General features: G+C 42.2%; 1 protein-coding gene across 1 annotated transcript; it reads left to right on the top strand.

Annotated features, from left to right (window-relative positions):
• The first annotated feature begins 35 nt into the window (after positions 1 to 35).
• nek1 (NIMA-related kinase 1) lies at positions 36 to 20,147 on the top strand. Its single transcript, XM_041934888.1, has 35 exons — positions 36 to 64; positions 482 to 630; positions 736 to 832; positions 1,761 to 1,858; positions 2,085 to 2,168; positions 2,268 to 2,335; positions 2,441 to 2,527; positions 2,999 to 3,053; positions 3,816 to 4,016; positions 4,112 to 4,178; positions 6,244 to 6,395; positions 6,619 to 6,684; positions 6,995 to 7,054; positions 7,138 to 7,185; positions 7,326 to 7,406; positions 7,556 to 7,728; positions 8,163 to 8,285; positions 8,413 to 8,515; positions 10,466 to 10,549; positions 10,645 to 10,722; positions 11,583 to 11,678; positions 11,939 to 12,151; positions 12,256 to 12,309; positions 12,404 to 12,644; positions 12,943 to 13,071; positions 13,196 to 13,372; positions 14,818 to 15,000; positions 15,097 to 15,202; positions 15,380 to 15,456; positions 15,543 to 15,760; positions 16,443 to 16,597; positions 16,856 to 17,259; positions 17,510 to 17,643; positions 17,737 to 17,869; positions 19,351 to 20,147. Exons 2-35 carry the CDS (start codon positions 514 to 516, stop codon positions 19,362 to 19,364), a joined length of 4,176 nt encoding a protein of 1,391 aa, XP_041790822.1. The 5' UTR covers positions 36 to 64; positions 482 to 513; the 3' UTR covers positions 19,365 to 20,147.
• The last annotated feature ends 4,635 nt before the right edge of the window (positions 20,148 to 24,782 follow it).

Raw genomic sequence — 24,782 nt, 5'->3', positions numbered from 1 at the left:
ATAGAGAGCGCGAGGGCGGTAGCAAGCATCAGAGTCTCTGAGAAAGCAGCGAGACGGACTAATGGTAAGCCAAGTATTAGCCACATAATAGCATCTATATACCGCTACCTAGTGAGCTACCTTAATTATATTACACAGTGTTGCGGGCACTGACAGGGAATATATTTTATGTTGGATGCTCTTGTTCTTCATCTGCGTCTGGCTAACTTACTGTAACAGAAACGTTAGCTGTCTTGCTACCAGCTGTATCGTGTGTTGTCTCAGCATCACAGCCCGTCTGAGATCATTTTCTGTCTGACAACACTCCTCCATGGAGCTAACATATTTACAGAACGACGCACAATTACTATAACTGAAGTTAATAATGGTGCATCAGGTTATTGCTATGTACAAAACTACTGTCATTAAACCTTTAGCTTTATAACCAAAGCCTAATCAGCTCGAGCATAGCTTTGTAATATGTGCCTTGATCTCTTTGCAGACCCAGCATGAGGAGCCAGTCATTCCACTAACATGGACAAGTACGAAAAGGTGAAGAAAATCGGGGAAGGTTCATTTGGAAAGGCCGTCCTTGTCAAATCCAAAGAGGATGGGCGCCAATATGTCATCAAGGAGATTGGCATATCTGGAGTAAGCTCCCATGCATAATATTACACAAGCTTCATATGTCACTGTGAATGTGAGCTCCATTTTACTGCCTCGCTCTGTTACATTCTGTGTTCCTCATTTTGACAGATGTCAAGTAAAGAGAGGCAGGAATCTCGGAAAGAGGTTGCCGTTCTTGCCAACATGAGTCATCCCAACATTGTCCAGTACAAGGAATCTTTTGAAGGTATTTGCACAATCCAAAGAGCTTAGCCATTAGTTGGAAGAACTGCAGTTGATCAATTATACCCTATAATAAAAGGTGTATATTACATATATCACTGGACAGGTGGGGAAAAGTATGCACAGAAGTACATCTAGTAACCAATTTAAATGGAAGGTAATTATGATATATTTTCTAACAACAGAAATAGTTGCTAAAATAAGTTCAGCATATTCAGGTAAGCGTTGGAGAAATTGTGGTACACAAATTGGCAAACATACCCACATATTATGTCCTAAATTAAAAACATTTTGGGGAGAGGTGTTTGATGCCTTTGAAGAAGTATTTCATCAAAATTTCATAACTCTCTGAAGATGGCATTACTGGGAGTAATACCGGAGGGCATTGAAGGGTGAGATGAAAAAATACCTTTTACAAATACTACTAACAGCAGCAATTAAATGCATCACAATTAAGTGGTTAAAACCTGACCTCTCAACATGGACCGGGAAATTTATCAGATGGAACAAATAACATTGTCTTTGAGACTTCAGAAAGATATATTTAATAAAAAGGTGGAGCCCTGTGATGTAAATCTTTCTACATATTTTGAATCATACATAATTTTTGCCTTTCCAATTCATCTCTCATGAACACGCACTTATACCACTACACATATTCACCTTCAACTCCCCTTCCTGACCCCTACCCACTTCTTTCCCCTGTATTTCTGTTTACTATTTTTTTTTTATTTTATATATTAATTATTTAGTATGTTTTTGTTTGTTTGTTTTCTTTAAAATTTTAAGGAATGATCTATAAATCATATAGATAAAGCTGAAGAAGGGGGGGCGGGAAATCTGAGAAAATTGTGCATAAAATTGTATGACTGAAATAAAACAAGTTTAAAAAAGTGTATTATGTCTTTTCTGCCATATGAAATTGTTTTTAGAGGGGGGCTGCCTGTATATTGTGATGGACTACTGTGAGGGAGGAGACCTCTTCAAGAAGATCAACTCTCAGAAAGGAGTACTGTTCTCGGAAGAGCAAGTAAGCCACTAACTCTTTGAGACAGTCATGCATGTATAGGACATATTGGTTGAGAGAGTGAAACAGCATTCAACACATAGACTGACTTTTTCATGTTAACTGGTGCTATTCCATATCTTTGTCCTCTTCTTTGAAATGTATTTTCTGTGGGTTGTATAATTACAGATGATGTAGGTAGGAAGTTGACACTGTAAAATGTGGCTTTACCATCTTTTCCCTTTCCTAGATCTTGGATTGGTTTGTTCAGATTTGCCTGGCACTAAAGCATGTACATGATCGAAAAATCCTCCACAGGGACATCAAATCACAGGTATTGTTTCATGCACCACAGGTGCTTCCCTCAGTGTTAATAAGTGTTTGTTTGCATTGTGTTGCCTTATTTACACGTCTTGTCACAAAATCCACGCAGAACATATTTTTGACAAAAGATGGGACTGTACAGCTCGGAGACTTTGGAATTGCAAGGGTGCTGAACAGGTATGTAAAATATCCCATGAATAGATCTGCAGGTCTCTACAAAGCCCGGTTTTGGACATCATGAACCATAATACAATTTGCTTTCCAATCTGCTCTCATCTGCAGCACTGTAGAACTGGCAAGAACATGTATAGGAACACCGTATTACCTGTCACCAGAGATCTGTGAAAACAAGCCGTACAACAACAAAAGGTACATTCTTGATGTTCTGGAATAGCATGGTTTCAGTGTTTGTCTCATTTTTGCTGTAAATTAACATTTAATCATAATCCAGGGAATAATATCTGTCCCGACATATTGTGAGTCATGCAGGATTGGGTGGTGGCCTCTGGGTAATGTAGAGGTATCATGTCTCCTTATTGAGTGAACCTATTGCTACAACAGGATGCTAGTATTGATTTCCTCTTTAACTATTTTAAGTATGTGTGTAATCTAATCTACTTCAGTTACAACAGGTGAAGTAAATTTAGCAGTACCTCAGTGTTCAGAGTTTTCTCAGCTATGAAGTCCTTTTTTTCCCCAGTTAATGATAAAGAAAGGAAAAGAATTGCAAATGACTGTTGATGCCTATTGAATGAATGCAAAGCTCTCCCAGAACATACCCCTGCCTGTCCGTTTGTCTGCTCTCTCCTCTCACTCTCCCTACTTTCCCTCCCTCTGCAGTGATATTTGGGCCCTAGGGTGTGTCCTATATGAAATGTGCACTCTTAAGCATGCAGTAAGTATTCTGTGTGTGAGCTGTTTACTGTTTAATGTAGATTTGATGTGCAGCCTTGGGATGCTGATTAGAACATAATAGAATGTGATATTTGCTAATCGTTTTTAACATATATTCAACTGACAGTACAAAGGCAATATATTTAATGTTTCGCCTCATCTGCTTCATTGATTTTTCTAAATATATGCTTATTCAGCATTTGATGCCAGCAACAAATTTGCTGACAGTGACCACTTTTAGCAAGCTAATGGGGATCCGAATAAAGGTATCATGAGTGGGTATGAAATGGGCGTCCTGGAAATGCTCACTCATTCACAAGCAAGGATGGAGTGAGGTTCACCACTTTGTGAACACATGATTGTATAAAGGCGATTACTACATGGGCTCAGGAACACTTTGAAAAACCGTTGTTGGTCAACAGAGTGCATTTGTAAATGATTGCATTCTGTTTTTATGTATTTTTTCCAACCTTTTTTGGAATCGGGGTTCTACGCCTTACACAGCATTGCAATGAATGCTCTCTCACGTGCTGATTTTGGTCTCTTCCCTGTGTGTACTGTATGTTTGAAGGTTGACAAACGAAGTTACAAAGAATGAGTCATTTTTCCTGAGTCTCATAATCAAATCTGTAACTTCTTATAGTCTCAACCACTCCCTAAATACCCCCTGCTTTACTCCATCATTGCTTATGATCGACTGTGATTGCACTCCATCATTTCTCTACAGAGGTCACAAACATGTTCTGCGTGTATTTCTCCTCAGTTTGAGGCTGGCAACATGAAGAACCTCGTTCTGAAGATCATCCGTGGCTCGTACCCTCCCGTGTCTGTTCACTACTCCCAAGAACTGCGCTCTCTCTTGGCACAGCTGTTTAAACGCAACCCTCGCGAGAGGCCCTCAGTCAGCAGTGTACTGGACAAACCTTTCCTGACCTGTAGGATAGAGAGGTTCCTCACACCACAGGTAGAGCACACACTCAGGTGTCTGTGATGCAGGCTGAATTTACATTAACCAGAAATGTGTTCAGTTAAAAAAAAACACTTATTCTCTGATTCCAGATCATTGCTCAGGAATTCCACCATACTTTTCTTCACAAGCAGCCTAAAGTGGGTCAGGGGCCACCAGGTAAGCAAAAGACCGCCAGCTGGGCGCCGCTATCCCCTGCTGTGAGGCAGAAATGGAGAGGCACGCCATCATGGCTTGGCTTGGCACAATATGTGGGTGGGGTGTAGTCAGGAGAGGGATTTGTTGAAATTGTTCAGATTTGATTAGATGACTTTAAAGCTTAGACGCTAGGAAGCTGAAAGAGGAAGAGATGCAGCGTTTTAGAAGACTGTTGGCCTCAACCCATACCTCCTTCACCCACATTGTTAGATGAGGAGATGGAGGATGGACTTAGAACCACACTCTTTAGGAAATGTGCACAAACTAAGATCCAAACAGACCCATCCTACTATGGTATCACTCTGCCAGCCACAACGACCCCCAAATCACACTTGTTCAAGTTTCACATTAAGATGGGAAAATATATATTTACCATGTATTTGGAGAGAAAAGTGAACAAGTAACACAGGGACACAGGAATAGAACTTGAAAAAAGTATTTTTTTATTTTATTTCTGTGTCTTGATGTGTGTACCACTGTATGACAAGGTTGATTTACAGTATATTTACAGTGAGTGTTAATGAGGCCTAAATTTAGGGGGAGATTTGTTTCAGTTGGTGTTCCTAATTTAATGCTCTGTTGGTGCAATGCAGGCCAGGGGTTTGAAACATCAAGTGCATTTCAACTGCAGTGTGAAATGAATTACTGAATTGGACTTTCATGATAAGATGTCTCTTTACCTATTAAGCATTATGTTCCTCTACTTATTATGTAAAGCCCTCATCAAACATACCATCCCTGCCACTTTGGCCCAGCAGTTTCCATGCATATCAACAGAGGATGTGATGTGATCCGCACCGCCCTCCATACCAGCTTTTACCACCTGGAAAGACCAGACCCGTACATCAGGATGCTCTTGTTGGATTTCAGTCCAGCCTTCAATACTGTCATTCCCAACAGACTGGTTTCCAGACTCCACAGCCTGGGTCTGAACTGGACTGTGGAATTTCTGACCGATCACCCCCAGACTGTCAGGTTAGGAAAGCAGACATCTTCCACCCTCAGCCAGAAGTCTGGTGTTCCACAGGGATGTGTACTGAACCATCTCCTGTATACCCATGACTGTCTACCTGTTTACGCAGCAAACACCGTCATCAATCTGGCAGATGACACGACAGTTATTGGCCTGAGCGCTAACAACGATGAGTCAGCATACAGAAGCGAGGTGTGAAACCTGACGGCCTGGTGTTCTGCCGACAAGCTCCTTCTTAATAACAAGAAAACTAAAGGCATTGTGGTGGCCTTTAGGAAGACAAGAAGAACAAATATCAGTCTAATGTTCAGTGACAGCGAGGCTGTGGAGAGCGTTTTCAGTTCTTGGGGGCACACATCGTTGAGGACTTCTCCTGGACCATACGCTCCTCCACTGTCATTGGGAAGGAGCAGCAGCGCCTCTGCTGCCACAGTACCTTCTGGTGACCGTTTATCATTGCACAGTGGAGGACATCCTGACGCAATGCATCACAGCGTGGTATGCCAACTCCCCCAGGAAGGAGCCCATAGCTCTACAGAGCTCATTGGAACACAGCTGCCAGCAGTTGAGGCATCAGCATCATCTGTGACCCAACCCACCCTGCCCCCCTCCTCTTCAAATTACTCCCTTCTGACATGCGATACAGGACGATACATGCACGCACCACAAGACTAAAAAACTGATTCTTCCCAAATCTGTCAAATTGTTGGACAACTCTGTTGTGCAAATACTGCTAATTACTTATTGTGTATATGCACACCAGTTGTCTCTCTGTGTAGTGCTTTTTTTTTTGTTCTCTTTACGTTGTTTTAAATACCAGGGAGTGCCATAGTCATTTTGTTTTGTGGTTGTCTTGCGCGGCAGTGCAATGACAAAGTTTCTTGAATCTTGAGTCTGTAAGATGGAGGCAGTGAGTAAATCTGATAGAAAATATACAGTGTTGTTGACATAAAGTTTATTTGTTTGCATTGCACATTGCACCGCTGCACATAGTCTTTGCTGTTGAATACTGACTTGGAAAACTGTTTTTATATTTTTCATTTGTTTGACTAGCCAAACGTTCCGCCCCTGGCTCCATACCGCTCGCCCCAACCCAGAAGATTACCAAACCAGCCAGCAAATACGGAGTGCCTTTAACTGTGAGGAAGGTGTCAGACGCAGCCAAAAGGCCTGCAGAGAGGAAACCAGCTGTCAAGCATAAACCGGTTAGTAGATTGTGATGACAAATGGTTATAATTTTTTTTTTAAGCATCACTCATGACCTTTTTTTTTTTTTTTTTGCTTTGTATGTATATAAAAAAACCTTTATTTGATGTTGAGCTTCTAGTCTGGCATGTCGGAGGCCTCTCCCATCTGTGTGTGCAAGTGTGTGTTTTTAAATCATAGCGTGTTGGCTACCTCTGAACCGCAGTGTCATATGTTGCTCAGGCCCCTCTCCCAGCAGCCCCCCAGAAGAGAGTGAGTCAAGTGGAGGAAGAGAGGAGAAAACATGAGGTACAGCTGAGAGCCCCCATAACTTGAATTTACCGTTAGATCTCCCTACTTTTCTCTCCACATTTACTCACACCTGAAGGTCCTTTCCTACCAGCATTTTTACTTTTCCTCCCTCTCATTACGCTTGATCCCTATATTCACCCGTTTTCTGCTCCCAGCCCATTCGGAGGGATTTTAGCTTTCTCTTTAGCCGACCTTTCCCTCCTCACCTGCCTGCTCAGTGACAGAGCAGTCCTGCTGCCTCTCGCCTCAAAGCGGGTGTTTTTAAGATGTCTCTTTTTGATTGAGATGCTTTTGCTGCACGCTGCAGGACGGCATCAGAAAGAAAAAGATGGAGCTGATTGAGAAAGAAAGGAAACAGAGAGAGCAGGTGGGTGCATTGTTAAATCCCTCTGTAAATTTTCTGATGGTTTCCAGCAGTTTTAATAGTTTCCTGATCTGTGTTGCCTGCAGATGTTCCTGTTGAAAGCAGACCAAATGAAGAGATATGAAAAGGAGAAGGTGGGTGTTAAATTTGTTCCTTGTGGGTGTTGTTATTTCTCTTCTTCTGTGTATCAGGCCATTACTGTAGTAAGTGGGAAATACATTGGAAGGTGTCAATGTGCTGTATGTCTCCAGCTAAAACCTGTGATCTATAACAGATCAATCGGATAAACCAAGCCAGGGAACAAGGCTGGAAGCATGTCTTGAGTTCTAGCGGAGGCAGCAGCCCAGAGAGGAAGGTACTGGATGCACATTTCCTTTTTGTATGATTCAAAGTGTTACTCATGACATCTTTTATGTTTTTAAGTATTTCCACATTTTAAGATTGCACTGTGTCATGCAGCTCCTCCCTCTGGCTCACAACCGCCTTTTTGTCTCCTTAACTCAGTGTTATGTAGGTGGTGGAAAGAGGGCCATCCAGGGTCAGGGTCCTTCTCCAGCTCCTGTCCCAAGTAAAAGCTCATATGAACACTACCACGCTGCCCTTGACCACATGGCTAAACCACAGCCTAAAGTCATCAGCAGGGAGGGATCCTCAGCAGGACCAAGCAGTCCCATTCGGTAAGCAAGGGTGAAATATTCAGTCAGGGTGGGGTAGCGGGTGTCAGTGGAGCAGAAGTTAATCACCATTTTATTAATGACACACTGTAGCTGAGGCTATCCACACTTATTTTGAGTGTGCTATTTTGCCTTAGCATTACTTTCAATACTTCTAAATTATTTCTATATGATCATTAGTATATTATTCATTTACTTCTAAAGCATCTTATTATGTTCTACTTATGTGATTGAATTGTTTACATTATATATATTAGACATTATATGTTGGCAACACTGTTTTCCCTCCACGATATTGCGGGTGACAGATTATTGTTAATTTCTTGGTATTGGAGGGATCATGGTTGCACCCTTGTTGGTAAGTTCAGGTGTGTCTGTATTTTAGGTGATTTAGCTGTGTTAAATAGTTGTTTTAATGGTGTTGCTCTGTGTGTAAGAAGTGTACCGGCTGCTGCTGGCCCAGTGCTGTCCAACGGCCCTGCACGACTCCTAAACCCCGATGCAATCAAGAGGGAACTACAGAGGCTGCAGCACGTTTCTAAACAAGCCCATTTTAGTAGGTCGGTAAAGCAGCTTCCTCCTAATCAGCAAGTGAAACTACACATCTGGATTGAAACTGTGCAGTCTTGCTGTTTTCACAGTGTGAAAAGAAGTTTTAAAATATGAATTACCCAAATCTGTTTTCAGGCAGTGTGGTCAGTTGGCTCCTGGACGGGCCTATCAGGTGGAGGAGTTTTTACAGCGGAAGAGAGAAGCCATGCTCAACAAAGTTCGTGCTGAGGGACAGCTGGTACGTGGTGTGACTTATGCTGCAATTTTGAGCGTAACCTATTGAGTATTTAGTCCTGTTGCTGAAGTACTGCACCGTTTCCACTACAGTATTTACATTTCTTTGCAAACTGTGTATGATTTTCTATGCACAAAGATGAAAAGTTACACTGGTGTATTTCTTATGAATCTTAAAGCTCCATGAAGCATTTTTTTTTATTAAACACTGAATCAGATGGCTGCATATTGTCCATGTTTTATGAAAGGGTTGTTAGTACAGCAAAACCAACTAAGCATCTGTTGGCTTTCAGCTCATTGTTTTGGTTTGCTGGTTTGTAACGCAGAGACCCAACAGTTTTCTCTGCCCCCCCATGTAAACCATGAACAGCCTGCTCTCGCCGTGAGCTACTTGCTTAGCACAAATTGCATTGAGCTAAAGTAATGGAGTGTCTAGTAAAGAAAGTTCAACATATGAGAGGCCAGAAAAATAATTCTCATATGAGAACAAAGATGTTTTTCTGCTTGATGTGTAAAGTGTTTATGTAACACATAAATCCATGAGATAAGTCAGATAAAGTTACAGTATGTCAAGCCTCTGTTGTTTTCTGTTTGTTTTGGAGTTTTTCTGATCCCCAGTGGTTAAAATGTTTGAGTTCGGCTTTAGACCAATGTAGTTTAACACAGTATTAATTAATTTCCGGCCACCAGGGGGCAGCAGAATCTCAGAAGAAGCTGACAGACGACCAGCCCTGACTTGTTCTTGCTTTATTATGTTGTTATAGATCATTTTGTGTGCATCAGCTTGTCCTTTTGACATCCAGCAGATATAATGCAACATAATCATCCCACTGAAGTTGTGTTTCTGGCCACCTGATATATGTAACACCAATATTTACTGGCCTGGTTTGGTCTTTACCAATCCCTGAGAAACATTTCTAGGTTTTCAGCTTCCTACATGGTTGACTCTCTTCACCAGCTACTTGCTAATGTTGTCTCTCGGCCAGGTTTATTGCTGGAAGCCAGCTGCCATATGCTGCAGGAAAGGGGACTGATGAGGGTGATGTTACTGAATCAAAGAGTAAATCTGTATGCTGTAAAAACAAAACAATGAGCTGTCATAGGCTAAAATGATCCACAATTGTCTGTCAGGTCATTTTTATGAATTGCACCTTTCAGTTTACATTTAGTCATTTAATTCACTGTTAATATATCAATTGATCAATGCAGCTTTACTTCATTGGTCCAGCTCATTGCTGTTGTGGCAGTTAGATGTCAGGGGCTGCGTCCTTCTAAAATGTGGTTAAATTGAACGGTAAACAGGGTACTCGGCAAAACCTGGCTGCAATCTATGGAAGCCGGGCTGGTTCTTTTCGGTGCAGGAGGCCCAAAGCCAACAAAGAGGAGGAGGTAGGAGCCCAGGCCTGAATGCCCAGCCTCACACCCCACCTCACTCATGGCACGTCTGACTTGGCTCGTCTTCTTCATACGTCTGCACAGAACTCCCTTTGACGCACCCATAATTCAACCCAGCAGCTCAAACCCATGCCCACTCCTTGTGCAATGTGTGGTTCTACCCTTTATTTTGCCTCCAAATAATAGCTGTTATTCTCAACAGTAAATACCATTATTTTTGTTTCGTTTTGCATAATGTGCCATTTAAAGTAACCATGCCACCCCCGTTTTGAGTTGTGTATTGCAGCTTTGTTTTGGTTTGAATGGAATACATGAATATATACATCTATGCTGCACTGTTAACTGCAAAATGTGTTGTTTTTATTCTGGCTGAATGGCTGATGTGTTAATATACAGCTGCCAACATCATACTGTGTTGTGAGTAAAACCGTGTTTTTTATAGGTGCTACCTATGTATGCTTTTTTTGTTAGTATGTTTAGGTATCAGTGCTGTCGTCTACCTCTCTGTGTGCAGGTGTGTCAGGCATACAGAATATAACATTTCTGTGTTTGTTCTCAGGAGTACTTGTCAAGACTGAGGCAGATCCGCCTGCAGAACTTCAATGAGCGTCAGCAGATCAAAGCCCGGCTCAGAGGAGAGAAGGTACAGTCCCCCACCCTCAGATTCTGAGAGGACCTTTAATGCGTTCAGTTCTCTCTGACGTTTTGCCTCCTCGCTCTTGTTGGTGTGTGTTTCAGTATGACAGTGATGGTTCTGACAGCCAGGAGTCCAGTGAGGAGGCAGAGCTCAGGAGAAAGAAGATAGAGGCTTTAAAAGTGAGTCTGCCTGGAAAATAAAGTCATTACGTTTTATATAATGCAACATTTATATGATAACAAGAGTGATAAACTCGAGCACCTGGATTATGGAATGACCTGTGATTTGTTCTCTTGGTTGCTTTAATGAGAATTAGAAGGTCAGAGATGTAGCTACATGCTCAAGCAGCATGAACCCTGCAGGTGAGCAGTTGAGTCTTATAATAAGTTTACAATTACATGGGAAACAGTGGAGAGAAAGTAAAACATGACTATTCTTGACACACCTCTAACCACTAAAATACCAAAAATAGGGCAAGACATCACATAGGCGGGGCCGACTCTGCCTTTGTACTGTGTGGTCATGTTTTCTGAGGAGATGTAAAGTGACCCTACACACCCACCTGACAATCGTGGCCGAGGACCTCCCATTGCCTCCTCCTGGAGAGACATGATAAGTTTCACTGTGTGCATATTGAGTTTTGCTAAGTGATAATGCAGTTGGTCCTGCAGGATTTACAAACAACGGCTATATTAACTGGTACTGAATTAATTAACTAAATTGTTTTGACTACAGGATCATGAATATATATTGATTTTATTTATTTATTTAATCTTACTATGTGAAAACAGCCACAAAGTGTGCTCTGCTGGGTCACACTGCCTCTGGTACAATGAGGTATTTATTTTAAGATAAAAAAAAAATGAAAAACCTGACTGCTGCCTTCTGCTCTTTGTGAGACCAGAATAGAAACAGTGAGCTATCTTTGTGAGGTGACATAACAGCATCTCATTAACGGAGATGCTTATTACGATCGCCCAAAAAATCTTTGGCCAAAGCCTCAGTCTTCTTCGTTTGTCTGTGTACATGTACCTGCCAGGCCCAAGCAAACGCCCGTGCTGCTGTGCTGAAAGAGCAACTAGAGAAGAAGAGGAAGGAAGCGTATGAGAGAGAAAAGAGAGCTTGGGAGGACCATGTAAGTTCTATAATTCTTTGCTCCCCCCTAACATTCCTCAGCCAATACCATGGCCTTACTGGTGCATTAGTTTAATTATAGTTGCCCTGGTAGCTAACCTGGTAGCACGTTCTACCAGGTGAGCTAGGGCTGCTGAGGTTGAGTAAGTTGCTATATGTCATCCCCTCCATGTTTCTCTTCAAGCTGTAACTGCTCATGAAGGTAAAACGCCTGAAAAAAGGTACAGTCTCTACAATCTTGGGTGTTGTGTGTTGATGAAGCTTGCAGCTCGGGGGGTGAAGGTCGGCATGGCAGCAGGAAACGTAGCGGCGGCGCCAGCAGCAGTAGCAGTATCATCTACCTCTGACGGTCCTCTTCCACAGCCCAGTCCCTCTCAGCCAGACAAAGCTGCCAAAGCTCCAGCCCTGCCTGCATCCAAACCCCAGTCCACCCCAGCTATCTCCATGACTGCTGCCCTGAAGAATGTTGGAACAGTCAGTACACATTTGCAAAGTCTTTCACACCCTAGGTCATGGTATTATTTGAGTGTGTATCCCTAAGCTACCTGTATATCAATTTTGCATTTTACGTTTGGTAGACTACTCCACTAAAAGAAAGTTTGCCGCAGCCAGAGACCACGATGGTCATGCAGGTGAGATTTCAGAAATCATTTATTTAAGTAACAGTGCGCTAAAGTGGCAGAAATTCTGAATCTTCCCAAGATAAAATTGTTTTTTTTACTACAGAGTGAGAAAAAGCAGATTCTGCGCAGACTTAATCAGAACCTGAAAGCCCAGAGCCCAGTGGAGGAGGTGGAGGAGTCGCGTTCACCCCCTGCAGAACCGTCTCCCGCACCCCAACAGAACCAGTCTGACACGGAGAAACGTCCCTCTTCGAACGGAGACCGTAAGAAGTGGGATGCAGCAGAACTGCCTGTACTTCCTGTGGCTCAGCAAACCTTAGAGGAAACCTGTGCCACAGCAAGCGGTAAGTGGAGCCCTCACAGGACAAAACTCTCAACCCTCATTATTAAAACAGATTATGCTTTTACCATTTAGTGTCCTATACACTGAGGAGGTTTAGATGCTGGTCCACTTACAGCGTCTTCGTAGTGCAGTCTTTTATACTGTATGTTGATTTTGAACTGAAATTATTCAAACCCTGAAGTGTAATTTAGCTTGCCTTAATATATTAAATAATAAGTAATTTATCCACATTAGGGCTTGTGGTTAAAGGTTTTGGAAGAAACTTTGTGCAGCTTTTCTCCCCAACATTCTCTCTCCAGCCTCCTCCTCTGTGTGTCCAGAGGATAGACCGTCCTCTGGTGGAGACAGGAAGAAGTGGGAGGCAGGAGTTCCACTTGTCCTCTCTGTAGCTCAGCAAACTCTAGAACAGACATGCATCACGACCATTGGTGAGTTCCTGTCTCCCTGAGTGGGAGCAGTTTTCCTAAAAATCAGGACAATCCGCAGTGTGCACATAAACCGCTCTAAGTGTCCTTTGTCTCCCATTCTCTCTCTCTGTGTGTAATGTCCCAGAGCAAACAGCAGGTGAAGTTATACAGATGGGTGGGCTACATGAAGGAGCCCCTAGGAAGGTGTGGGGAGTGAGTCCGGACTCTCAGGTGCTGAGAGTGCTTCAGGAGGCAGAGCTTCAGCCTCTCACCCAGCAGCTGGAGAATGCCACCATCTGTGAGGAAGACTTTTCGAGCCCTGGTTAGTCTTCTTTCACCCTTCAGCTTCTTTTTCTCCCCACAACATTTTTATTTAGATCTTTAACACCATGAAATACATCGTTTTACATTCATAGAACATATAACATTACATCTAAGCCCTTAATATAATTAATGAAGGGCCTCCACGTGTTCTCAGATATATGCTGTGTAGCCTTTAATGTGTAAGTTATCCTTTCTAATGGAAGCCTTGATCCACCGAGTAGTGCTTGGTCCATTAATCTTTTTTTTTTTGGCATAAAGAAATCTTAAATGCTCATTCATTTATGCTGTAATTATGTTTCTGTGGATATAAGACCAGCAGCAAGGTCAGGGTCCAGTGCAGCTTGTTTTGAAATAATTATAACTCTTACCTCTTCGCAGAACGTTTAAGTCTCTCTGTGTTGCCAGATACAATGAAGGGATGTTCCTCTAGTTTCAGTACATTTTGTGCATAACGTCTGGCACGTTTTTGTTACGTTGATTTAATTCCAACGCTGTCCCATATGTCCGCACTAACCATTTATACTACGTTATCTTAAGGGGTGTATTTATAGACACTATGAGCATCAGTGCAAGCTGTTTGCCAGTCTTCATCTGAGATTTTAAATAGCATTGCTTTTAATTTATACTGTGGATAATACTGTGATGAGTAAGAAGCAAAGTGTAAAACTCTGATATGATACCATTTCTCATGTTCTTACATTTGTTAGAGGGTTGACCTGGTTTTTATTCAGATCAATCAGAAGACCATCCGCTTCTGCCCTTTTCCCCTGATCTCACATTCTAGATGGTGATGCCAAATTTCTTCTTTGTTAATTTCAAGCTTTGGATCTTTTTTATGTTCATTTGGGTTATGTCGTTTACGTCGTTCAACCAAAAACCTATTTAGGTTTTTGTAAATTAATGTAATTTTTTGTATCATATAATTCTTTATAGTAGCTTCTAAAGACATCACTCTACTTTATCCGCATTTATTAAATGTTGATTAAAAATCTTATTTCGTGAAATTAATCTATAGAATTGGTGCAAATGGACACAGATTTTCCATATTGAGGCCGTGCTGAGTGTCATGAAATAAATGGAAAATTCGTGCCCATGTACATGAATAAAATAGATTAATTTTGTGACTATTTCATGAACTACCGTGTCGCTGGGTTGGTACTTTAGCCTGCAGGTTAGCTACATCGTCTTCAATGCTTGAAATTCAGAATTCTGCATGTGAAACTCTTCAGTGAAATTATTTATCTCCTGTCTCATATCTATTGCTGCCATAATTCCATCAAATCTTGATGAACACACTCTTTTCATGGAGTTTATTGTGCCAGTATATGTATATGTATTTATAGTACCTCTTGGTTGGATTTTTATTGTTCTTGTGTAGCAATGCGTGGAGGATTATTATGGTTCTAGTATACTCACTTACTAATGATACCATATTCTCTCTAGATAAGCCCAACCAGACAAGAGCGGCTGAGATACCTAAAGAAGTGATGCCCTCTAAATCAGAGCCGTCAGCTGTGGTTCGGAGCCCAGATGTTCAGCAGGAGAGTGCACACACCACGGAGGAAGTGTCTGTGGCCGCTGCAGTAGAAAGAGGGACACTGCCGACCAACCTTACTGAGACTCAGGGTCAGCATGACACTCAACCTGATATTGATTCGATATTTCAGCTCCCCAGGTATATTTTCAGTAGAATGCAATCCTGTCTGGTTTCAATACTTCCAGATCCAGCAGACGTGGAGTCAGTGGTTTTGGATGAGACACCTAAACAGGCGTCGCGTCCCCCAGCGGGTGTGCAGCAGGCATGGGAGCAGGAAGCCCAACAGCCAATGTGACTATTCACCTTCATTACTATTTTCCATTTAAGTTAAGAGACTATTATGTTACAGCTCCAATAGAAACATAGAATGGTGATGTTTTATTTTATTTTTGAAATTAGTGTTTTATATATGATGCCTTTAATACGTGTAAAGACTTCACATGGAGCTAAAGTGTATTTTTCTTGCAGGCCACCAGAGGGTATCACAAGACCAGGAGGCTCTAAGGAGGTCGAGAAGAGTGCAGAGAAACCAACTGAATCCTGCGGTGAGGTTAATGTTTAGTGAGTCAAAACCACTTTTTTTTTCTGTGATTATTATCTTAATTAAATCTCCCCGCGCTCCCTCTCCCAGGCTTGGCACAGTGCGAGGAGCCCCTGTTTACGAAGTTGTGTTCCCCGGCCCACCGACGCACTGCTGCCCTTGCAATCCTCTCAGCTCAGTCCTCCATGGATGAATCATCGTCGTCTCTGGCCTCTCGCTCGCGCTCAGTCTCACCGCTGCGCTCCAAACACCACGACGCCCTCCTCATTGGTCTCTCTACGGGCATGTTCGATGCAAACAACCCCAAGGTGACTACTGGCTGAATCTGAATTTGTAATTTAGCTTTTTCACTGGGACTGACGTAGTTTGACGAGGAAAGGTTGATAATTAGATCATATAACAGAATAGGATATGTGAGATTATTTAACATGATCAGGTGGACTGCTGTTGCAGGGGTTGAGGAAAATCACACTTGTTCTTGTGGCGGGTGTGATGTCGAGGCTTGTGTGGTATTTTTAGGTACGGTTTCAGCCTTCTTTATTAATGAAGGGCTCTGGAATAGAGCCAGGGCCATTAATCACAAAGTATGAACGTGCTGTGGGTCTGATAGGACAGAAAGAGCATCCATCAACCTATATCTTTCATAACCTTCATCAGGGACGCTGGGACCCGCAGAACCCAGATCAACATTTTTAACTCACAGAGCTACAGAGAAGAGCTACATAGAATATTAATGGAGGTTTCTCACTGCTTTTTTAGGGTTTAGTTGTTCCTGACTTTTTCTGAAAGTTAGTACCAATTAAATTATCTCAATTTCCAATAACAGAGCCCATTCCAGTGGTCTCTCCATGTGCACATATTAATTTGTATTTATTGGTAGTTGCAAGTCACACCATTTTCTAAACACAGTTGTGTGTGTGTGTGTGTGTGAGAATTGGTATGATTGATGAAAACATCGCCTGTGTCGCTCTGTTTGCATTGTACCGTCAGATGCTGCGGACGTGCTCTCTACCGGACCTCAGTCGTCTCTTCAGCCCTCAGCAGGACTCGGCGGTGACTAATGCTAACGTTGCCCCAGACAACAACCTGGAAATCGAGGACCTGGATGAGGCAGCTAAAGATGACGACCAGTCAGAGCCTGAAGAGTAAGACAAACATAAATTAAATCTCAAAAGCAAATGTGGGCTTGGGCAACACTGTATGATTTTGCCAAATGATAAACTGCTGCAGTCTAGACGTGGCTGGTATTTTTAACAGTGACCGATATCCTGGCTTACCCTGATTCTGTCAATCGTTTTCCGTGCAGGAGAGACAACATTAGAAGAAAGCACAGGAAACTAAAAAGAAACTAAAAATACAGCCAGTTGATGGTATACTGTGTCTAATAATTCCCTTTTCCCAAGTGCATATGAGGATGAAGACCTGCGGGACATCCGGGCCTCCATGGAGAGACTGCTGCAAGAAGAGGGCGACTTAATGAGCAGCCCCCCGGAGGCTGGTGCAGGAGACTTCAACGGAAACCCTCCAGAGGGCGAAGACCAAGAGCTTTTCAACAGGATAGCGGCTGAGATCGATCAGGACAACAATCAGATGACTGTAGATGATGACGACGACGATGATGACGACGATGACGACGACGAAGAAGAGGAGGAGGAGGAGGAAGAAGGCGAGGAGGATGAGGAGGACGAGGATGAGGAATGCTCTAATGGGAGTCCTGTTGATGAAGAAGCAGGGGAGCTGCTTACTAACGGTGTGGGAGAGGAGAACCACAGCAATAACAGCCAGCTCAATGAAGAGTGGCATTCAGGTACGAGGAAGGGAAATTTTTAATTCACTCTACTTCAGTACACATTCATTTAGCTCTTGCGCCAACAGTACCTGTGGTTGATGGTGTGGAGAACGCTGGCAAACTACTTGTAGCCTCTATGAAAATTAATCCTGACTTAATATTTTATGCCAGATGATTCATGCCTTTAATAAGCTGCTCTGTTATAAATGGGTTATTTTTGCTAACTAAGCACATTCAGCATTATGAGAAGTAATAAATCCTGCTGCAGATGGCAGTGGGGAGGACCAGAGCGCAGAGGCGGCGTATCATGACAGCATCTTCAGTCGTCTGGAAGAACTTCGCTTCAATCTGGAACAGCAGATGGGCTTTGAGAAGTTCATTGAGGCCTACAATAAGATAAAGGTATGAAACACGGTCTATCTCCCTAAATGTTGACACATCAAGACGGATTGAACAGATTGCTTCCAACAGATGGTTTCTCTTTTGGCATTTAAGGCTATACATGAAGATGAAGATGAGAATATTGACCTGGGCTCCAGTTTGGTGTTGAGCATTTTGGGAACCGAGCACCAGCATCTGTATCCCCACATCCTGCATCTAGTGATGGCAGATGGCGCATACCAAGAGGGTTAGTGACAGTAGTTAGCTCTTAGCTGATCGTTGGCAACAGTGTTGAATTGTCCTCAGTGGTTTCCCTGTAGCACAGAGCTGTGTCAGAGTGCAGAGTGTTTTAATCTAATCTCTAAAATCGTGTCCTCTTTCCTCACATTGCTACTAAATCGTGAAGCTAAGTTGATGTGAAACACACTCTGAACGCTGTCTGCCTGCTTTTTCTTCCTCTGTGACAAATCAGTTGTCAGACAGGGGCCACGGCAGATACAGAAAGCGGGGGTGGGGGAGTCGTTCTTTTGAGTTTGACAGGTTTCCCTCAGGATGGGAGCAGTCTTCAGATAAAACCTCTCACTGAATATCTCTATTTGACAATTCTTTTGTTTTCTATTTTCACTGTCTTCAGTAGAAGAAATGGACGATGCAAATGTCAAGCATCTCCCATGAGAAGCTATCTCAGGATCTGTAGATGATGTATCTTATGGCTCCCATGCATACAGCAATAACACTGTGTATATTTTGAGGCATCTAACAGAACAAACCCATGCACTGCAGTAATGCAGAAGGCTACCGTCACAAACAACTTCTCCATCACATCCAAGCCGCTGCAGCTTTTAGGTCACTTTTGATGCCTGTTGTTCTCGTTAAATGTCAGGTTGCATTTATGTTTTGGAAATAAGCATCAAGAAGTAAGAAGGTCAACTGAACGGACATGAATCCCTTCTGCGTGACAGATGGGAGCACTGTCATTGGTGAACAGCTGTGTTAGCGGTTCTGTGAGGCTGCGCTGAAGTCAGCAGTGCTTTGAGCTAACACACTCATGTCGGCATGCTAACATGCTCACAATGACTGTACTGATATGCTGATGTTTAGCAGGTATAATCTTTACCGTATTCACCACCTTAGTGTAGCATTTTAGCATGCTAACATTTGCTGATTATCACTACTGTATACACAAGTAGTATTGGTCAAATTAAAAGTTTGAACTAATGGTCGCGATATAATTAACAATCAATCCTGAGGGGGACATGAATGTGGTATGAATTTTAATGGCAATCCATTTGAAAGCTGAGATATGTCATTTTTAAAGAATTTACCTCTGATGGAGGCACTAGAGGAAAAGTCGGGTGATCGCCAAAGTCATAAGGTACCAGTTTTTGTGCCAGTATATGTTGAGATATTTCACAGGATGAGTGAGAATTTGAACCTGCTGGTGGCGCTACACGTCAGTGGGATTCACCCTCAGAGGTCCTGAATGTGTATGGAAAATTTCATGCAACCCAAATTATGTTTAATAGATTAAGTTAAAGGTTAAAGGTGACTGACTATAAACTACGACAATAGTGGGATTGAACACCACCAGTGGTTCTTAGAGTTTTGGAGTCTCTACTGTCATTTCTTATTAGCAGACATGGTCTAACCAATGACCTCTGCGTCTTTAATGAATTATCTGTCCCAACATGATTCTCTTTCTCCTCTCTCTCCCTCCCTCTCTTTCAGATAATGATGAATAATGCTTCCTGCAAGCCGGCTGCTCTACTGGCAGCTCTGACAATCTGCTAGCTATCGGATGTCTTCCCATCACGCACATCATTGGCAGAGGGATCTATGCATGAGGTGTCGCAGCCCCACATCTAACAGTGTTTCAGGCACACTTGCATGATGAATAACTAGTACACTCGAGGCTGTGTTTCATACTTTTGACTATCAGCACCTGACACTATTTTCTCACCAGTGTTCATTCAAAAGTGCATTATCGAATACATGTTCCTATTAACCAAAGTTAACTTCGCAGTTCCGTCAGATGTTTATGAAAGAGTATTTCTGTAAAGGAAACGTATATCGTCACGTTGATTAATAGCATCAACCCTGTTGTGTTTCAGTTTGTGATCGGGTCAGTTAGAATCCACTGTGGCATTTTATTTTGGTGGGCAAAGATCTGGTCCTCTCAGGTGCTCTCTTTCTAATCGTCACACATTCAACCATAGCTTCAAAACCTAAACCAGGTCTCCCTCAAAACAAAAGTACCAAGATTTACTACCGAGAACCAGTTGAACCTCCTTTTCTTACAACTCTTTTCACCAAACGTGAAGTGAAATATTATCTAATACATTTTCCACATTTCTTACTGTTTCAGTTAACCCAAACTAAGTCAAAGATTTCTGTGAGACTGCTGTATGTTGCCAAGATACTGTAGCAAGACTGTGGCATTAGAGTGGTGGGAGTGATGGAGGGGCCCAGGCCAGATGGATGTTCAGTGCAGAGAGCTGGTGGTGTAAGCAATGATACAGATGTTAACAGTAATGTTTATTTGATTATAAGTTAAATATTGTAAATCTTTATATGAAATAAACACTTTTTTTAAGAATCTGAGGCCTTTTACATTTCTTTCTACCTCACAACCATGTGGACTGAATAGTTAGTTTATTTGCACAATAATGACGACACAAATATATTCAATTGAAAAGGTTGGAATCACAGCGCAGTAGGTGAAGGACAGAAGCCTGAAAAGCTTATTCAGACAAATAAGAAAATAAAAAATCAACACAAAGCAAGCATTATCTATATGCACAAAACACACAAGCAAGCTTGAACAGTAGTAAAAGAAAAAAGCAGAAAACAAATCTAGAACAAGTAGACACAACCAGCAGAATTATCTTACCATAAGGTCCAAGATGAAATGAGAAATTCTATAACTGTTCTATAAACTGGAAAGAGGGGGCGTCATATTCATCAAATTCATCACTGTGGACCTCTAAATTTCAAAAGCTGATGTCTTGATGTGAAGGTGAATGGAATTTTTTTTTCACCTGGTGAATATGAGTGAATGGTAACAAAAGGTAGAAATTATGAAAAGTATCTGGAGGATCTTGCTCGCAGTGTTTAAACACTAGTTACCTTTTCTATAGACAGCAGTGAATATTTTTTTAAAAAGACCTGCAGGTGGATCTGGTCTGCTAAAACCTGAAAGTTGTTTGGTAAAATAGGATGGATATGTACCAGCAGCAGCTGATAAAGGGAGAAATGAGCAGAGAGGAGCCTGTAAGGTGTGGCTGCAGACACATCAATGCTTGCAGATGAGCTGTCTTACATTATAGAAGATGTTTTATTAGAAGTCTAAAAGAAAATAATTCTGCTTTTCATGGGTTATCACGCTGAGGGGCCACTGGTGAGCACACAGGACTATTTTCATCCACAGCCCTTCAACAGACCACTCGACCGTCTGTCAGCCAGCGAGATTTATTTGAAGTTGCAGTCCCTGTGGAATAATATAACAAGACTTCCAACACCATGTCTGCTTTAGTGTGACAGGAGAAGAGGGTGTGCTTCCTCCGAGTCAGAGCGTGACCAAGTAATTGATTGTAGCATCCTTCCAATAAGAATAAACAAACTGATTTGATCGTGGAGCTTTGCAGCCTTTCATGACTTCAGTGCTGTAGTAATGTAAGACTGTTTTTCCAGGTTTCTCTTCATTTTAACAGTGTCATTAAATACAAAGTCAGCACCTCATTCATCTGTAGCTGTTAGTTTTCATTGCAAAGCTTTGATTAGGACCTGGAAATCATTGTAATGACAAATTGTAAATAGTAACAGAAGCATTAGAGGTAACAGGGAGCAGAAGCTATCCTCAAGGTCAGGTCACCTCTTTTAGGTGTTTAGCTCACGACAAGTAATTAATCTCTTGCCCACTAGCTTTGATGAATGACACTGGCAGATTGCAAACCGCAACCCAAGTATGAACCTGCCATTATTGACATTAAACCATCAACTGAAAGAGGCTTTTTGTCTGTGCTAAAATGATGGTAATTAAATTCAAATGTCAACGCACAGAATGCATTTTCGAGATGAGGTTGCGTGTTGTCTGAATTGAATATGCAAATGCAAAGTAAATTTTACATTTAATCAGGGTTCAGGCCCTAAAGGGGCAGAACCCTCTTGTGTTTGAGTTTATTATTAACATTTTTATTGATTTATTTAATTTTGCTTTTTTTGCTTTTGTTTTCCTGCTGCAGCAGCTCAAGTTGCCCTGAGCTGGAATGAGCCAGAAACTCAAAACTCTGCCCAGTAACTGGAAATGGTGCGAAAAGTGCTTCCAAAGAAATATGAGCCCAATCAGCCAGATGGTGGCGCTGTAATTAAGGCCTTAAAATTCAATTTTGGAACGGCCACACCGGTCGCACTGTGAGTAGATCGACTTGAAATTGGACACACAAGTCCTGCTCAATGTGCTCTACAATAAAAAAAAAAGCTTCTTCAACTATTCAAGTCTGTCATTTAGATTTTTTTTTTTGGTGATATCTGAATAGAACTTGAATTTGTCAAATCATCATAACTCTTGGTACATTTCCTCAGGCTGCATTTTGAGCCCAACCTATAGGGGGCGCCACAAATACCAAGAGTGTGTACCTCAAACCCAGTAGACAGAATGTCACCACATTATGCATCCATGCTCTGGACGGGGGAAGTATTAACCAAAATCTCAAGTGCCACATTGATCGGTGCAAGTGGGCGTGGCCAATCACATATTAGCTCATAGCTCAAGATGCCTTTGAGCGATCCTAATTAAACTCACTGGAGACATCTTGTGCCGCCTCCTGAACATCCCCACTGAGTTTTGATCACAGCCACTGAAGGGTGGACAAATGGCGGAACTTTGAGTGTGCAATTACTGAAATGCTGCAGGCTCTGTGATAAGGAAACAAGTGTGTGATTGGTGTCGCTCCCCCTTCAAAGAGGAATAAAGTAGCTGAAGCGACTGTGCTCAGCTCTGTGAGGCCTGAAACACACGCATCATTTTGACCGTCTGAGCTGCTTCCATCTGTTGAACGAAAAAGGGCCTGAACCCGACTTGCTGCTATATTTTGAATTTGCCATTCAAGATACACACACACATTTGGCTCATGGCTTCCATACTACCCAAGCCAGAGAGGAATAGCACTTAAAGCTGTTACATACCATCCGCAACGGTGCAATTCATTCAATATTTATGCTCCGTGGTGGCGTTATGTCTGTTGTTCCATTTCAGATTCATCAATTCTGTTTTAAGTCCTGCTATGTGACTTGTATTATGCATGGGTGATAGTTTTATATCAGAAGTGATTTGCATTCCACTTGTTCAGAGGTATATACAGTACAGGAAGGCAGCCAACTGTCTTCTCACGGGCCATCATAAGAGTATGAGGGGCTCTGACAAAATGCTTCTGGCTTTCTCTGAAGTATAAAGAGGAAAGGACATTTTAGGCTCAGTTCGGAGTCCAGCAGTTGGTTTTGTTTATGTCTGCTTCATCAGAATGTCATTTTCTAGAATGACAGACTGAGAGGTTTGTTTTTGACTTGCCAAAATACATCTATTTGGGCCTCTGGCAGTTAAACACAAAAGGAAGACACATATAGCAATGTGCATGATTTCAGTCTCATATACATCAACCTATTTTCTCTTCTGACAGCATACTTTGGATGAAATTAATTCAATACTTGGTTTAATCCCAGCTCTCAAAGTGAAAAATCACCCCACAGAGAAACATATGCACTCAACCGTTATCAGTCAGCATTCATTGACATTCAGCTATGGTCCCTAATCTAATTTGAAAGCAGGTTGCCTCCGGCTGAGTTAGTAAGTAAAGCCTTATCAAAGTAATTCGAATGGAGATCAGTGGCCACGAGTGTCCTGATCTTAATGAATATTAAGCCACAGAGAAGACAGATTGAGATATTGTTGTTTTAAAAAAGTGAATGAGGTGGTGTTGTCAGCTCGTGAACAGCGTTGGAAATGATAGCTCTGTAATCTGCACTTCGCTTTTTGAAAATGGTTTTCCGCTTTGGTATTCGCTGCATTTCAACACTTTGTACCCTGGACATCTATTTACAGTAATGGAGTGTACAAGAGAGGGCAGTATTTCTGTCAAGGTTTATCCCTTCATGGAAATTGGGACATATGTCTTGTCATGTCCTCTCCTGCTTCCCTTGTCCCCATTTATAGGCAGTAACCCAGCTGTCACCTCCATCATATGAGGGTGTGTGTGTGTGTGTGGACAGCGATCTTGTGTTTGCCCTCAGGTGCAATCATTGTGGGAGATTATTGCCTTTCAGAGTCTACAAATCATTCCCGCTGCCTCTCTGAATAACATTAAGCGACGTCTGCTGAAGCCTTTTCGCCAAACAACGTGGAATGTGCGCAGAATGCGAGTGTGTGGTAATACATAGGGGTCAAGCATAAAAGGAGGGCAGAGGCCATTGTCTCAGCCGAGGTGGAGGGGCGGATCGGCTGCCTCTTCACCGTGAGGAAATATGACCTGAGGGCTCCTGCCAGCTCCCATAGGATCACGTGTGACAGAAGAGAGCCACCTCCATATAAATCTCCGTCTTTATTGCTCTTTTCTTCCTCTCCCTCATCTCTCCCACTTGCTCAATATGCAGTGTCCTCCACATGAGATAAAAATAAATCACATGTTTATTGTCTGGCTGCTTGCTCTCCTTCCCCTCATGTAGTTTTGTGCCTCTGCTGTGAAGGTTATTAGGAGTCAAAGGTCTATTCCAAATGTACTTTTTGTAATAAAAGCAGCGCCTTTGGAAAAGTGCTCTCCCTCTCCCTGCGGGCCTTTTCTCTATTTTTATATTTGCCACTGACAGGTCCATCCGTTTGCTTTTGCCCCAGGAAAAGATACAGGGTAGCACCATCCAAAGCAGGGTGCATGTCTGCTGCAACTTGTGTTAGAGCAAACACATTAAACAAGATAAGAACAGTTATAGCATCACAGAAAACAATTTATTGATAGAAGCCACTATAACATGAAATTTCATCAAGCAAGACTGAAAATACTATAACATCAGCATCCTGAATGTGGGACTCATGCATTAGTTTGTGCCCAGAACTATTGCTAAAGAAAAATCAGTAAGTATAGAAATTCTGCTAGCTTTCACTACAAATTTGG

The sequence above is a fragment of the Chelmon rostratus genome, chromosome 4, assembly GCF_017976325.1.
Source record: "Chelmon rostratus isolate fCheRos1 chromosome 4, fCheRos1.pri, whole genome shotgun sequence".
Classification (NCBI taxonomy): domain Eukaryota; kingdom Metazoa; phylum Chordata; class Actinopteri; order Chaetodontiformes; family Chaetodontidae; genus Chelmon; species Chelmon rostratus.
This window is presented reverse-complemented; position numbering and strand designations above follow the sequence as displayed.